The sequence below is a fragment of the Melospiza melodia genome, chromosome 1 (genome assembly GCF_035770615.1).
Source record: "Melospiza melodia melodia isolate bMelMel2 chromosome 1, bMelMel2.pri, whole genome shotgun sequence".
Lineage (NCBI taxonomy): Eukaryota > Metazoa > Chordata > Aves > Passeriformes > Passerellidae > Melospiza > Melospiza melodia.
Window position 1 is genome coordinate 51,105,811 of NC_086194.1, and position 16,335 is coordinate 51,122,145.

At 35.9% G+C, this 16,335-nt stretch overlaps 1 protein-coding gene across 1 annotated transcript in view; it reads right to left on the reverse strand.

Annotated features, from left to right (window-relative positions):
- The window catches only part of CNTNAP2 (contactin associated protein 2), a 1,021,890-nt gene that overhangs the window by 695,809 nt on the left and 309,746 nt on the right, over positions 1-16,335 (reverse strand). Inside the window, exon 2 of the mRNA XM_063157997.1 lies at positions 11,075-11,185. Within this exon, the coding sequence (XP_063014067.1) occupies positions 11,075-11,185 (111 nt within the window). The remainder of the gene's footprint in view (positions 1-11,074; positions 11,186-16,335) is intronic.

Here is a 16,335-nt window from a genome sequence, read left to right on the forward strand (position 1 = left end):
GCTGGTCAATGTGTTGGTTACTGCCTCGGCCGAATTACATATTATTTGCTGTTTCAAGAGAGGAAAAAGCTAAAGCATATCACCACTGTGCTTCGTATCATATATTCCATGCATAATATACAGAATTTGGCTTTGCCTAGAAACTAGAAGTTTATTAAAGCAACTTTTAGATGTTGCTCATAATAATTAGACTCGTAATTAGCAGCTTCTCTGATCTCTCAAAACCTTATATTTTTAAACTTAGTATTCAACTTTTTCTTCTTGATAGCTGAGCACCACTTTGGCCCAATTTAGAAACTAGTTAATCACAATTATAAAAGAAAGAACATCTCCCTCTCCTTGAAAAAAAAAATCCCACCTGGAAACTAATATGTATAAGAAACAATCACCTCAATGTATTCAAAAAATTTATGGGAGATGTTCCTGACCAGCTTCTACAGCCAGCAAAACAAATATTCCAGCACTGGCTTTTGTTGGGAATTTTATTCTCTACTGTAGAAACAACTCTTGATACTGAAGAAAGCAAAGTAGTTCAAGTACCATCTCCCACTCTATATATCAAACATTTTGACTTGTTTATTAAAGGAAAAATCCAGTTCTAACATGTTCTACATTCTGCAGAATGTCAGCTGAAGTTGTCTCAATACAGCACTGTGCAATATCCAAGCTCTCCACCTCAGCCAAAGCACACTGTCTTGTTTCACTAAGTAATAATTCTGTTTACTTATCTTTTTACCACATTGAGTAATGTGGTAAAAAGATAAATAAACTGATTATTCCTTCAAAACTGAGTCATCATAACATCATCCAGTCTATACTAGCAAAAACAAGGAAGACAGGGATACCTATAAGTTAACTTATTCCTGATCTATAAATATTACGTAATTATAGACATGATCAAGTGCCTATTTTTAAATACCAGAGGACCCTTTGATCCTTACAAAAATCAAATAATTTCTGACAACTTTCTTAACTAAAGCAAAATTAGCTCGCTGGGAGTTGAGATTCTAAAAGCTCAGTAGGAATGCTAAATTTGATGGTAGTCAATACTGAAAAGCAAAGACATCTAAAAGACAACTTTTCAAAAAGCAGATTTCAAGCAAGCTAGCTTTTAATTCTTTTTCCCCATTGCTTATCACATTATACAGACCCATGATTCACAGCAGAGACAATTTATCTAACACTGAGTCACTTGGAAAATTGACCATTCAAACAAATTTTGTAATAAAGAACATATGTCTGTCCTAAATGAAATAAAAATCTGTCCTAGAAGCAGTCAGAAAAGTTTAGAGCTCTGAAAGAAATTAGTTCATTGCTGATATTCATTTATTTCTTAGCTGGCTGACAAACCCCCAAAGATGTTCAATGTAGAAAAATATTTTCCTATGTGAGCTATATAGTAGAGCCAAAAATAGATTATTTCAGAAGACAAAAGCCAGTGCAGATAGCAGGAGGAAAGGGATAAATCGCTCTGAACATTTTTTTCTCAGCATTGCTTGGTCCTTAGTTGAACTCCAGCACAACAAATCTTCATGCAGAGAACAGCACAGAAAGTATAACTTTATTTTATCTATAGTTATATCTATGTCTATGTGGTGTTTAAGACTGGATGTGGCTCTTAGTATCATGCTCTAGTTGACAAGGTAGTGCTGGGTCATAGGTTGGACTTGATGACATCAAAGGACTTCTGAAACCTAGTTGATTTTGTGATTGTGATCAGGTGACTATAACACTACAATTATATCAACTAAATGTTGATGTAATTAAGAAATTATTTAGTTATGCTGGCACAAATATAAGTGAGAAAAAACAAAGAGAAACCACCAGCACATCTATGTCATGAGATTGGATGCTAAGTCAGACTCTTCCAGATCCAGAGATATTTTTTGTGACTTATATAGTAACTTACATACAGGAAAACAAGTATTAATGTTCCATCTCTGACTGTGTAGCTCAGATTTTCTTGTGAATAATCCCATTGTGAAAGCTGAAACATGAATAATAGCTGCACTCTCCCATCCTGCAACAAATAGCCTCATTTTATCACATTATTTCTTTTCTCTCTTTCAGCATATAACTGTAGCGGGAGGTTATAATGGTAGCCAAATAGCTCCCATTTCTACCAGCATTTATGCTTGTTTATGACTTATTTGGGAAAGGCAATGCTCAGGCTCAAATGGTCAGAGCAGCAATCTATCAGTTGCACTACACCCATCTGTGTAAGGCAAACCTGTGTTTGGTGTGCAGGAGAGGGTGAAACACTCATAAGCATCTGGCAGGAGACACTGACCTTGGGAAAAGCTGACAGTGCGTCTTCTGTACACTCCCCACACATCTTTGCCTTAATTCCAGAGCTCTCTACTCACACAGCTCTGCATATAACTGAAGTATTTGCAGATAAAACCAAGTCTAGGATATTTAAACTCAGTCTCTGCTGCTTTTAAGTATATCTCTTCTGTCAAAAGAGGTTGGCCAAGTTCTCCTATATTGAGATTTTGGGGTTTTTTAGTTCTGCATGTTCCCACTGTTCTGTGCAAGCAAAGCAGCCCCCATGTTTGAGGAACATGAAGTTTTCCAACTTGCTTGTTCCATGTGCCAACTCTGGTGCAGACAAGTTCCTTGTGAGGCATTGGTTTCAGGAGGCATCTAGCTAAACTCTAATATGGCATTATCATGTATTTTTCAGACACATCTCCATTTTTATTAAGTAATCATTTTAATTCTATATAGAATCATAGAATAGTTTGGATTAGAAGGGATCTTAAAGATCATAGAGTTCCCAAGCTTCCTGTCATGTTCAGGGACTCCTTTCACTGCTCAGTGCTCCATCCAACCTAGCCTTACACACTTTGGGGATGGGGCATTTGCAACTTCTCTGGGCAACTTGTTCCAATCTCTCACCACCTTCACAGTAAAAAATTTTTCTTTAATATGCAATATAAACATCCCTTCTTTCAGTTTAGAGATATTTCCCCTCTGTTCTGTCATTTTGTACTCTTGTAAAAAGTCCCTCTCTGCCTTTCTTGTAGGCTCCCTTTAGGTACTGGAAGGTTGCTATAGGGTCTCACCAAAACCTCTTTTTCAAGTTCCTCTTTTGCAAGTTTGATTTCCAGCTTGGCTTAAACCATGGCAGTATTCTGAGCAGAGCAGGAGAGCTAACCAGGTCTGCATTTTCAAGATGAAGCCAGTAAGAACACCAAAAGAAATTTCTGAAGTATTTACCTAATGTACCAATGCTGTTGGAGAAACTGTCAAATTAAACTCTCAAAGTAGTTGAAAGCTCAGAATTTGGCTACTCTGGGGATAAACATCCAGAGCAGCACTGGTACTCTAAGGATATGGGAAAAGTGTATTTGTATAAATGGATTCAGTCTGGCTCTCTGTGAGGCTGTCCCCTCTCTGCCACCAGCACAGCCACCTTTCTGCCAAGCCCAGCTGCCCATTAACATCAGAAACAACGAAATAAGCTGATTTTTTTCCCGAAAAAAGCTAGCTGCTCGGTAAAGCCAGGGTGATCTGCTGTCCCCATCCCTGTTCCCTGAGGAAGCTGCCCATTTGCCTTATCTGCTGGGCTTGGAACTGCTACCTCTGCAAATGATCGCTGTAAGAAAAAAATTATAAAATTGGAGAGCACAGAGTTATTTTTTTCCCTCCTCTCCATCTACACATGTATGAAATAAGCCAATTAGGTATTCTGAACACTTTAATTAACAAATTAGTTATGAACTGGAAAAAACTGTCATGCTTTCTGTATTCATTGGGCTATGGTAAATTAACATAAGCTAATGATGCCTTTTTTAATGCAATTACTTGAGCTTCACTCTCTACAGACTTTGTTTCTTGGATTGGGTTGGGAATTAAAAGGCTGATGTCTTTCCTTTCTAAACTTATTTTTTCAACACAGGAGTCTGTCCTGGATATACACTGGCACTTTTCTTTCCTCTTTGTGATGCTTGTTTTTCCTGCACCTTCACAAAATTCACTATTTTCTTGCCATAAATATTTTAATGTTTTTTCAGAGCTAGTGCAAATATTTTTGTCTTTTTTAAGAACTATTTCTACATCTAATAGGTATTTGTGAAAAATATTCCATTAGGCCAGATTGTTAAAGCACAGAAAACAACTTCTGACACCAACCAAGTGGCAATCACAGTCGCCTTCAAAAGGGGGATATAAGTGTTTGTGGAGCTGAGGTGGGTTGAGGGTCACATTACAAATCAAAGTGGGGTGCATAACTATTTAGTTAAAGGTGAAGAATAAACAAAACTGACTATAAGGTAGGATGTGAAGCAGATAAAGACAGAAAATTTTACATCTTTTTTTGATGCAAATGAGCTGAACACATTCTTTATCAATTTTAAAAGAAAAAAATAAACAAAAAACAAACAAACCCAGAGATGGAAGTTAATGCTACACAAAAAATTTATTATGAGTAATATCAAAAGGACATGCCACTAATAAAATGAAAAGGTTTTAATTTCCTCTCACAGGTAATAGTACTCCTAAAGGAGTTATGTCTTGAAATGAATGTTAAAAAATTTAAAAACACAAACAAAACCAAAACCTAAAAACCCTCAACCCACACAGAGAACTCCCCCAATAAAACACATCAGTTGCTTGTATTCTCTCTAAAGCATTCCAGAAATACTGTTTATACTGTGTGCAACACAACTAATGCTATAGCCCAGACAAACACGCTTTTTGGGGTCTATTTATAAGTGAACTGATAGAGGCTTATCCTTTTCAACCATAAGTAACTTTCCATATTTTTAACTGGATAATAAATTATTTCATAAATAAGGGCTATCACTTTGTCCTGAATTCTGAAAACCTAGTTTGATCTACACTGTCCATGAGATGGTTTTAGAAAACATACTGAAGTGGACTGTAAAACTTGTGTTTCTCTAAAGCACATATTTACAGAAAGAGAATTGCAGTTCATTTACTTTTAAAAAGGCAACCATATTTTAGTGATTTAGCTCAGCAAGAGCTCTCTTACAGATATACAAAAGCTAAGTATATCTTACAGATATACAAAAGCTACTCCCATGATTTTACCAGTTCTCTTATGCTACCTCTGTTCATTACTCTCAGGATCTTGTCTACTTACAAAAGACAATGTATGCTCTAACCTGCACAGTGAAAAGTTCCAAACCACTGCCAACTCCATAACTTTTTCCTAAGTGGGTTTTAGTCAAAATACAATGAGTTGTGTTGTGTAAGGGTATTCTTAATCAGCTAAAAGTTGTTGTTGTCAACACACGGAGATTGCAGTATTTAAGGTGTTGCTCTACAGTGTCCATGCTAACTGTTCATTTGGACAAATGTTAGCTCAGAGGGAGAACCTCCTTACTTTAAGATCCATATCCAAAATAAATTCTTGGCAAGTCCTGTGAAGGTACAAGCCCAGACTGCTTACACAATCCAGGCTGATGCTAACTGCCCTTCCACTTTCACTATGCCAGAAGGAAAATTACATAAAATCCTACTCGTATTCCATTGTACAATAATAAAAAGGAATTGGAGAAGTTGTGATATTCATTACAGTATTGGAGACTTTAAAAGTGAAGGTAAAAAGAGCCTAGACTAGGTGTCCCTAGAATCCTTCAAAGGCAAGGATATAACAACCATTTAAAATTTATTTTAGTAGAACCATTGCCATAGATCTGATTGACTTACTGGAAACAATTTGGGGAATAAAAGAGCCATATCCCATGATAGATAAATTCTTGCATCTTCCACACAGAACGCAGAATTTAAGACTCCATTGAGAAAAAAAAAAAAAAAAAACAACCTTGTCACAATTACAGCTATGCCAACACTTAAAATTTTTGATGCTTGTTTTATAGTCACATTAATAACTGTCCTAACAGGTCAAGGTCAGCACACTGATTAAAAGGTAACCTGAAAGCTTAGATACAAGTTACACAATGGTGCTAGAAAGACTGCTTTTTGAACATCAACTGCTCTACAGATACTTTCTTTCATTTTATGTTATCAATTTCATTGGTAGCATCAGATTCCCTGCTAATACTGGACTTAAAACAGAACCCCTGGGTACCAAATTTCCTCTTTTTTATTCCACTGTGCAAAAGATAATTTCCACATATCCAGAAATTCATTATGACCTTCATACTTTCACTGTCTGCTGGGATTACTTCTGAAGTTCTGAGACTCTACTCAGTTTCAAGCAGCTTCCAATTATATTATATAACATTACATTATGTTGAAATAATGTAGAGTTTCTTCCCTGAATTAAAATGGTATGAGATAGGCAGCATTAATTCTTGTACTAGTGAGAAGTATAGGGTCCAACAGCTTGGGAATCATTAAAAGGAAGATTGAGAATACATTTTATCAAACATGTGCTAAGAATCCTTCTCATGATGAGATGCAGTCTCTTGATCCTATTGATGGCAGGTCAAAAGATGTTAGACCTTTTCACCTTGACATCACATATGAAAAAGTTACTGAGGATGGATATTAAAAAGCTGTAGAATGAACTTATTGAAAGCTCTCCTATTCTCTGCTGCCACTTTAGCTACTAAGCTGGCAGCAATTCAGACTTTTGTGGGAGATGAAGTATGACATAAATGGAAGGACCTGTAATCTTTTTAGATAGCCTACTAACTAGATTCCAGTTAAAATTTGATCTGTCAATGACTTAATGGCATTTATTTATGTGCCAATTGGGTTGACTCCAGTACCAGTCATTTTAGAAAGTAGAATTAATTTTTTTCAAAGTTAACACATCCCCATATTCTCCAAATTGCACACTGAATCCTTTAACATACTTGGAATTGCTTGGTTTACACAGGAGGAGAATTTGAGCTAATAATTGACAGAAAACTCAAAATTATTTTTCTTAAGAAATCCATTCAAAACAAAAAGTTTTAGGATTTTATAGCATTAAAATATTTCCCAATGTTTGCATATATATATATAGATTAAAATTATAGTGACAGACACAAAAAAAAGCCGTTCCCCTCACATAAGTTACAGACATGTCAAAAATAATTTGTACCTTTGTTATACTAGCACTAAACAGCACAGCAGATAACTTTAAAATTCAAACGAAAAATATGCCAACACTATGATACAGAGCACTAAGACTTAGTTGTTTAAAATTAAATATTATCTTACTACCAAAAGGATAATTTGATAGAAACTGACTACATCCAACTTCGTCTGAACAGTTGCTAATTCAGTACTGTTTAAATTCTTAAGTATAAGTCTTTGCTTATAAGCCTTTAACATAACTCAGGAGCCACCATAAGCCAAACCTACATTCACTACGAAATTCATTGCATCCTTCTCACTCCACAGAAATTTTGTCACAGCTGAATTTCAAAGGATCTTCACCCCCTTGTCTTAGCAGGCCTGATGGGAATAGCAGCACTTGCTTTATCCAGCATTAACTCCAGTTAAATCTGTTGATAAGTAGTAGCATATCTAGTAGTAGTATAGTTGCTCACAAAGAAAAGCAACAAATTTGTCTACATTTTCCCTACCTCTTTCCATGATAATAAAATGAAACTATTTAGTTTGCTTTTACCAGCTGCTATGACTAAAAGCACCCAGGAAGGCAAAAGAAGGATGAGACAGACTTTGGGGGTCCTTGAATGAGAGAGCTGGTATAAAACGCACACTTGCATTGTTCCCCCCGGTTTTTGGCTCTTTGTGATAAAAGAAATACAGATTCACAGTTGTAATGATTATATAAATCAAAGATTCTTACTCACTGACATGGAAATTATGGGAACAAGGAAAATTTAGTATGTATAGGTATAAATTTGCAAGACACTGACAGAGACCTGTAGGTAACCACTAAATATTTGTTTCTACAATCAGCATTTTTTCCTATAATGAAAAATAACCTTTTCCACCCCACCCCCACCTCAAGAAAACACAGGATATTTCTCCTTGTTTAACAAGAAATAAGGTTCAGAACAGGAACAAGCAGTAATGCAGAAGGACCACTAAGTAAATTGATTTGGAGAGTATTTTAACATTTCTAATCAAATTTCTGTCCATAAAATCTGCACTTCATTTGAAATAAGTATAGATACTAACCCACAAGTCGCTGAAGGCTTACAGGAGTCTAAGTAGAGAGATGTGGAAAATGCCAAATATTTTCACAAACTGACACAGAAACTCACCCTGGCAGTTCCCAGATCAATGCTATTCCACAAATACTTAATTTTATTTGCCTAAATCACTAGTTACAGGATTTGTAAATGAAGTGTTTTCAAACATTGGAGTAAATTCACGGATGTTTCTGCCTTTGAAGCCTCCTAAAAAACGCTGAAAATATTAAATTCTTTCTGGCATGCATCCTTCCAATTGCAACGTTTATAGCAGGAAACTGAACCACAACAACTACAGTGACAACTCCAGCCTCCTTAATAACATGATGTGGCTGTTCAGGGAATCAGTGCCTTAATCAATGGAATAAAATATCCCATCTATTCAAATAAAGTGTTTTGCCAGTCTGGAGTGAAGTGCCATGAATACAGGAAAGAAAAATAATTGGGTTGGAGAGTAGAATTTTCAAATGTGCATTTCTTTAATTTAAGGGGTCTGGGGGCTAGAGGAGGGGGAGTTCTTTCTATTTAATGACTTGAGCATAGTGTGGTTTAAATAGCACATTTGATTTGGGAATCTATTAGCTGATAATGACTCCTTGGAGAGAAAAAAAAATTGGATTCACTTATTACTGGTTTGATTAGCAATATCTGTAATTCCGTGAAGTTGTAAAATAGCTCAGTATTAAAACTGGGCTATTTTCCATCACTTGCAAAAGCATAAACACAGACAGACAAGTTCCTGTGTTAAACATGCTCCTGAATTCTGCAGTACTTTTACTGCCACTAGGATTGGAAAAAAGATATTTGTTCATGTACATAGAGCCTCAGTTTTGAAAAGTATTTGTGCTATGCTCCATAGATACTAAAAGATGGATAATAACAATCTAGGAAAGTTGCTATTTACACAGAGATGAAACTGCTATTTAAGAAAGAGATGCAACTAAATTTCCAATGAGGAAATAAAGCCAATGTTTGATTAATGACAACACTAATCCATATCAGTAAAGAAACGTCATTAAAAGAAACTGCACTGTACTGATCTTAAGGGTAAGAAAGGGAAAGGTAAATATAATTAAAAGAAAAAATTAAATTGCAAATGTCAATCTGCCTTTCACTTAGAACAGAATAAGTAGTCTTGTAAACTGAAAGGAGAAATACTCATCTAAAAACAAATGAAGATTTGCCCAGCAAGGCTGATGTTAAGTTGTGTTTTATTAAAGTGGTTCTAGTGGCTTTTTTTAAACTTAGATCAGGAAAGAGATATAACTATAATCACACAACAGAATTCAACCTAAACAATGAGCAGTATTTTAGAATTGAAGCACCACTCCATTCATCTGATAAATATTTAAAGACACAACTGAAGGGGCCTGACAGCCTACCAAAACACAGATCCAAACACAATGCCACAGAAATCCTCAGGACTGCAAAAGGCATGTACCAAAATGCATGGAGCACTGAAATAAAAGCCTGGGACCAGCATAAAACAACATTTATTCTCATTCAGAAGCAGCAAACCATGTTATCTATTGGTCTGCAGGCCTAAAACCAAAGAAATTGCCAATGCTCCTGTCTGGCCACAGTCTTTGCATCAGATCTGCAGGCCTGTAGCACTAGAGTTCATCAGTCATATTTTCTCTAAGCTGGTCTTTGGCTTCTGTTTAGCTCTCTTGCAATAGCAATTTTTTAACAACCAGTAACATAACCTGATCTGTTTTAAATTTAACTTATCTGTGTGATTGCACAGGCTAGGGTTTACCACTATAACAATTCTGATATATTTCTGTACCTATTATAACTATTCTGCAGAGAATGAACTGATATTTTTAAAAATGTAGGGTAGAGGACTGCAACCACAGGATGACAGCAGAGGTATTAAATGTACAGGCACAGGCTGACATCAGAGGAAGCAAGACTATAAGTAACTCACTGTGTCAATTGCTAGTTGTTAAAAGAAAGTAACTCTGGGCCCTGGCCAAAGCTGATTTTAGAGAGCTAAGAAAAAACCAAACACACAAACAAACAAAGAAAAAAAAAACCCAAAAACCCAAAAAAAAACAAAAACAAAAAAAAAAATCAAAGAAGGAAATAAAGAGATCAAAGAACAGTTGCAGACCAGTAAACCAAGAACAGTGTCAGGGCTCTGAGAGTACCAACAGGTCATAATTTCATTACCCAGTGGAGAACCCACTCACCCTGCCAGTGAGCCTGGGGATCCCATTTCAGCCTCCAGGCACTACCTGAGCCACATCATAGGAATATCTATGCCTGGACCTACCCGATATTCTTCCCCAATTACAGATTATGCTTCCTGGCTTGACATTAGACCCAGCTCACTCCTTCCTACACGATGACCTCCAGACAACTGGCAGAGCTGGCAGTGCTACCAGCACTCTTTGTGGACAGGGGATGGTGCCTCAGTATCATTAAACCAGGTAGGCCATGGAATTTATGCACCACTGTTCTTCCAACCACTAAGTCTGAACAGAGAAATATTACAGACACTCATTGCATGACAGATATATATGCAAAAGCCAAAGTCCCTGTGGTGATAGAAAAAAGCCTGAATGACAGCAGTCATTGCTGAGGTGGGAACAAGTTACATCAACAAGTCACATCAAAGCTGTTTATTTTTGCTCCAACCATGACCTTGCAAGTACCCAAAGCAGAGAGGTGCCCAACCACCTTTATGTGATAACCAGTGGTACCCAAAACCTTTTCTGTGAAGTCAATGATGCAGCTGTACTGTATGAGCCCATTGACATCAGGCATGTGGCCCATGCTGCTACACATTACTGGCAGTGCCCTTCTCCCTGCAGTGAAATTAGTCTCCCATATAATGAAAGAGAAATTAATTCAGTTCATAAAAACAGTCTGTTCAAACAAGAGTAAGCAATAGCATTCCACATAAAACACATTTTCGCATTAAAAATATAATTCATCACTTTTTGAAATATCCAAACATTAATGTTGAGAACGTCCCTTACCTCCTCGCTTGTTTAACTTGGCGTACCCTGGCACATAGCTGCTCGTCATGGATGATGAACTGCTGAAGGAGGAATGTGGTAATGCTGAGACCAGAGGTTCATCACACTTTTCTGAAACACAAGGAAACAGATTCACTTTATGCTTTTAATTATTCATGTGTACTAAGTGACAGTGTGCCCTTTATTTTCCCTCTGGGTGGTAACACATCCTTTTTATTTTTGTACATGTGGAACGCATGTAGCTACATCACAGCTTTTCAACAAAAAACCCCCTACAACCACAAACCAACAAAACAAACAAAAACTCACATCAAAACCACAAGAAAACCCACAACAAACCACAAACACATACATTGACATGAGAAAATAAAGATTTCAACCATTGAGAAAATGAGATAATGGTAATATCTAACCATAAGCCATCACCCTCCTTGGAGATACAGCAGTTGAACAAAAAAGCCTACCCTGAAATATCTGGGATGTTTTGGTGACAAAAATCTAGTGCTAAAGAAAAGTATTATCATGACAGCTTTCTAAGAAGTAAATAAGATACACATTTTCATTTCTGTAATAGAAGTGCTGATGAATCTGATATTAAAAAAAAGAAAATAAATTAGGGAACATTAATGAATGCTTATGAATTATCAGATACAACAGATTCACTGAAAAAAAACTATACTAGCTAATCTCTATCATTCATTTGAGTACTTCACTTCCATTTTACCTCGCTATAAGAAAGATTAACTTGGTATTAGCATCTAAAATGGAAAAAAATCAGAATCAGTATCGTAGCCTTCCTAATGAAGAAAAAGTTCTAAATCAAATCTCCTTCTTTTGTATTATATAAATTAGAATGAAGAGAAATGTCTTAGGATTTTTCAAATAATTGATGTACTGCCTTTTGTGAGTTTTTTTGTGGATGTTTCAACAGATGGGAGAAATGTGTAACTTAAATTACTCATTTATATCACAAGTAAAACTAAAAAAAGCCTAATCCTACACCAGAAAGCCTAACTAATCTTTTTAAACACATGCACTGCAGTACAGTCTCTGATGTAAGTGGAAATACCTTCAATTTATGTACCTATAAAGCATTAGGTCACCATATGTGGTCTACAATAGGTCTAAATATGCATAAGCAGCATATTTAATGCTCAGCCACAACACCTAGTTTTGGTACAATTAAAAACCAGTTGTTTGATCAGACTGGATCACACATGGAGATGAAATTAATCCTACCTTCTAAAGAACTCTAGGAGGGAAAAAAGAGGATTCTGAGTGAATCAAGTAATATATAATGCAATTCTCCTAAAACATGCAGTCTCATGTAGTGAAAAATAAAATTACTTTCACAGGAATAGAAACTGAAGTGCAGAAATACAAAAGAACATTCATTCAGGAATCAGTATTTTGACATTTAAAAAGAAAATAAGTGTCCTTCACAAATGTTCACGTTAACAAACATTAAGGGAAAAAAATCCGCACAAGCAAGAGTAAAGGGCAGCTGCTTTGAACTGAAATAAAGGATAATTCCAATGACTTTCAAGTTCACTACCATAGTATTTAATGATGGAATTTTGACAAGGCAAGATTAATGGTTTGAAACATTACTGTTTATACCACAAAGCAGAAGGATCGATTTCCTCCCCGCTCTGCTCTGGCTGCAGCAGAGCAGCACATTTGGTCAGAAACCTGCAGCCAGGGGCTCCTCACAGCCCACCCCTGCAGCAGCTCACCAGGGCTGCACACACACTGCACACACCTGTGCTTTCACATTCTGGGTGCCAGGCTGCTTTTGTGTCAGCCAAAGTGGTACAAGGTTAGAGCTAAGGAGAGGAGTGAGCAGCAGACTGCCACAATTGCCAGCTTTTGTCCTAAGTGCCATCATATAAATGCAGAACTATTTGACAAAGTTTTTCTCAAGCATTTTTTCAATCTATTGGTTTAGTTTCTGTAGATCATGATAGCTTTGCAGCTTGCAAACTGCTTGTGCTGACACTTCTTTTTCTGTGCTACCTAGCTAGAAGGTAATTGAAGGCATTTGCCATTAATCCTGTTGTCTAGGTAAAAGCTGAAGGAAATATTTAAAAGAAAAAACCACACAATCAGAAGGTTTTAAAAGTTCATAACACAATCTTTTTATATAATTTTCATTTGCTTATATTACATGATATTTACCCTTAAGGGGAAAAAAAAATCATGTTCTCATCAGTAATGAAAGCTAAGATTAAACATGTACCTTTCTTCTGTTTCCTGAGGGGTTTTAAATATATTTTGCAAAGTAAATTGTTAGGTTTCTACAATTTTCTGCCACCCATGGCTTGAAACTGGGGTGGGAAGAAAAACCTGCATCTTCTTGGAAAAATATTAGAATGGTAAAAACTTAGTTACAAAAATTGTGTTCAACTTATGCAATTTGATTTATTACTAATATAATGGGAGGCTCTGCTTACCATAGTCTAAAAAATCGTGAAATTAAAGATTTATGTTAAAACATAAATATTTAAAAAGTTCTTTTAAAAATATTGGCAAACTCTTAATTTCTCAACAGAAGTAAAGTCAGATTTTTAACACTGGGCTCAGAAAAAACATGACAGATGAAAAAAGCCTCTCTCAACAATAGAAATTCATCAGAACTTCAGAGCTTTTACTGGTTCCAGTAGCTATCAAAAAAACACCCTCCTTTTAATTTGACAGCACACAAGAAAATATGGGAAATTTGTTTGGAATGAATACCAGTTTCTAAATCATTGAAAGTCTGCCTTGTCTCTGTTTCACTAACTCATACTCTTAGATTCAAAAGAATAAGACAGAGAAGCATGACTTCGTAAAAAAAAAAATAGAGGAGGCATTCCTCTATTTGCCACTGTGGTCACAATTTTTACAGACAGTCATGAATATGCTTCATGTGATGTATGTGTGTTTCTGAAATATTTAATCTGAGCCTTCTGATTTATTAATTTGATTGTAATCATCAATACTGTGGTGGGGGCTAGGAAAAAACCCTGAGTTGATACTATTTGCCTTCATTGTTGTTTAGAACAGTAATCCTCTCCAATGTCTATTACACATACCAAGTAATAAGAAAAAACCCCTCACTTTCTCATTGTTCTAAAAAACCAAACCTCTCAATCTGCCTGCTCATTTAGGTTTTAAAATATGTGAAATTCACCATAAATGTGTATGAATTACAGGGAAGGACTATATTTCAAATTAATAGACTTTAAAAAGTTATTGCATCTCATCATTCACTCCCAACTTTAGGTCCAACAGAATAAAAGTTAAAAGTCTGCTTACACAAACTAATATTTCTAATCCTGTATGAAAGTTTCACTAAATATACTGCACTATTTAAATTTCCACCAGAATATGAAATACTGTTTTACCACAGATTTAAGAGAGGAAAAAACCCCAAGCCTTGGGAACCTTTTGTTCTTCCAGCACTTTTAGTTACTTCCTGCAGAATTCAATTTTTTACTTAGCAGAATCATATATACCTTCCTGTTACTGAGATATAATAGCCTTCCCCATATAAGTCAATGCACTGTGCCCTGTTAATCAATTACAGAGCACACTCTCCTGCCAGCATTGCTGCAGCAAAGGAATAAACTCTCCTCCATACCATTTATCTCAGTGATATATTAACGGCCAAGGCAGCTCAGGTCCATTTAAATGTTAACTTTCTGAAGCAAAAAGACACTTCCACTCCACTCTATTCTGTTTGGATCAAGAGAACTGATAACTTTGTCATAGGAATGATGATATTTGCTACTCTGACTTCTCTATTCAGAAGGAAATAACAAGTATATATCCATCAAAAACAACTCTTCTTAAGATCATAACAATTAGAGCAATGGAATGGAGGCCACCTAATACCATTAAACACAAATGAGAAACATCAGCAATCCCCAATCTTCAAATTCCTCAAGACCTAATAAAGATCATGCTGTGCACTTGCTCTGTTCTTACACGTTTTCTCAGGCTCCTGGCTACTGGAAACCAGATAACAGATGAGATGGCTCTCTTGCCCTAACCACTGCAGCCTGTCGTATTTCTGGTGGTTACAGCCAACAAAACAAAGAAAATATATCTGCCCATTCTTTCCTGTTTTACAGTCTATTCACAGCTTATTTTTATATCCTACCTACCATTCTGGATAAACTAAAAAAGGGCCTATTTTGCCTGCAATTGCTTTAATTCCCACTTACTAGTCTATGAACTATTTGGGGAATAAGGGCCACAGTATTTGAAGGGACAGCTGTTGACTGCAGCACAAAGTAGACCATACACACACAAACTCTCTTATCAACCCCATAGGTTATTAAAGTTTATCCTCACTATAGCAGTCACTTCAATGATTTTTGATGGGCAAAGCAGAGTAAAATACCTTGATGCTTCACTTCACAGAAGTCTGTTCAAAAGCTTCCTGATCAATAAACAGGTCACCTGTAAAGTTGCTGACATATCTTATCAAAGTAGTCTGAGTAGATGAAAAAAAAACAATCTTCAGTTCATTTGTGTCTTCTTGACATTTGTATCTAGCAGTAGGTTGGAATGCATACAAACTATCTAAAAATGCTAAGAAATGGGAACAATATACATTTATAGTTACAGGTAGTTTTTATGAATAATCTGGAGCTGCATCAGAAGGTCTCCCAGAAGCTCTTGCAAAGAATTTGTCAGCAAAGTAAAAATACAGTTGTGTGTGTAAACTGGTTTTAAAAATGAAAAATATTTGGATACTGATAGCCATAACTCATCAGAAAGTATGCTTTTGAATAAGAAAGCTTTTTACATCATATATTCCAGTGTGCATGGAGGAACATGCCTTTAAATAAACACCAAATCCACAATTTACCCCCCCCGTTTTCAAATCTTCAGTCCAGATTTCCTATCTAATTGTAATCTAGGACAACAATTTTTCTGAAGGATAGATCTAAGGAATAAACATGCCACCAACAAAAACTTTACTAAAAAAGCTCCATATGTTTATGTCAGAAAAGAAGAACTCAAAAGCTGAACAACTTAGATTCAAAAAGGCAAATGACTGCTATGTCAATATTGTATTCTGAATTTAAAAAAAAAAACATAATAAATCACTAGCAGAAGATGAAAGAGATGACTCAATGTGTATTAGCACTAAAAAAAAGTCATAGCCCAGAAATATACAAAGCCCTGACTCTCTAACTAAAAGTCCTCATCAGCTTTCTTTTACAGTAGACAAACAGAAAATTTACAATACAAAGCACAAAATCTGAACT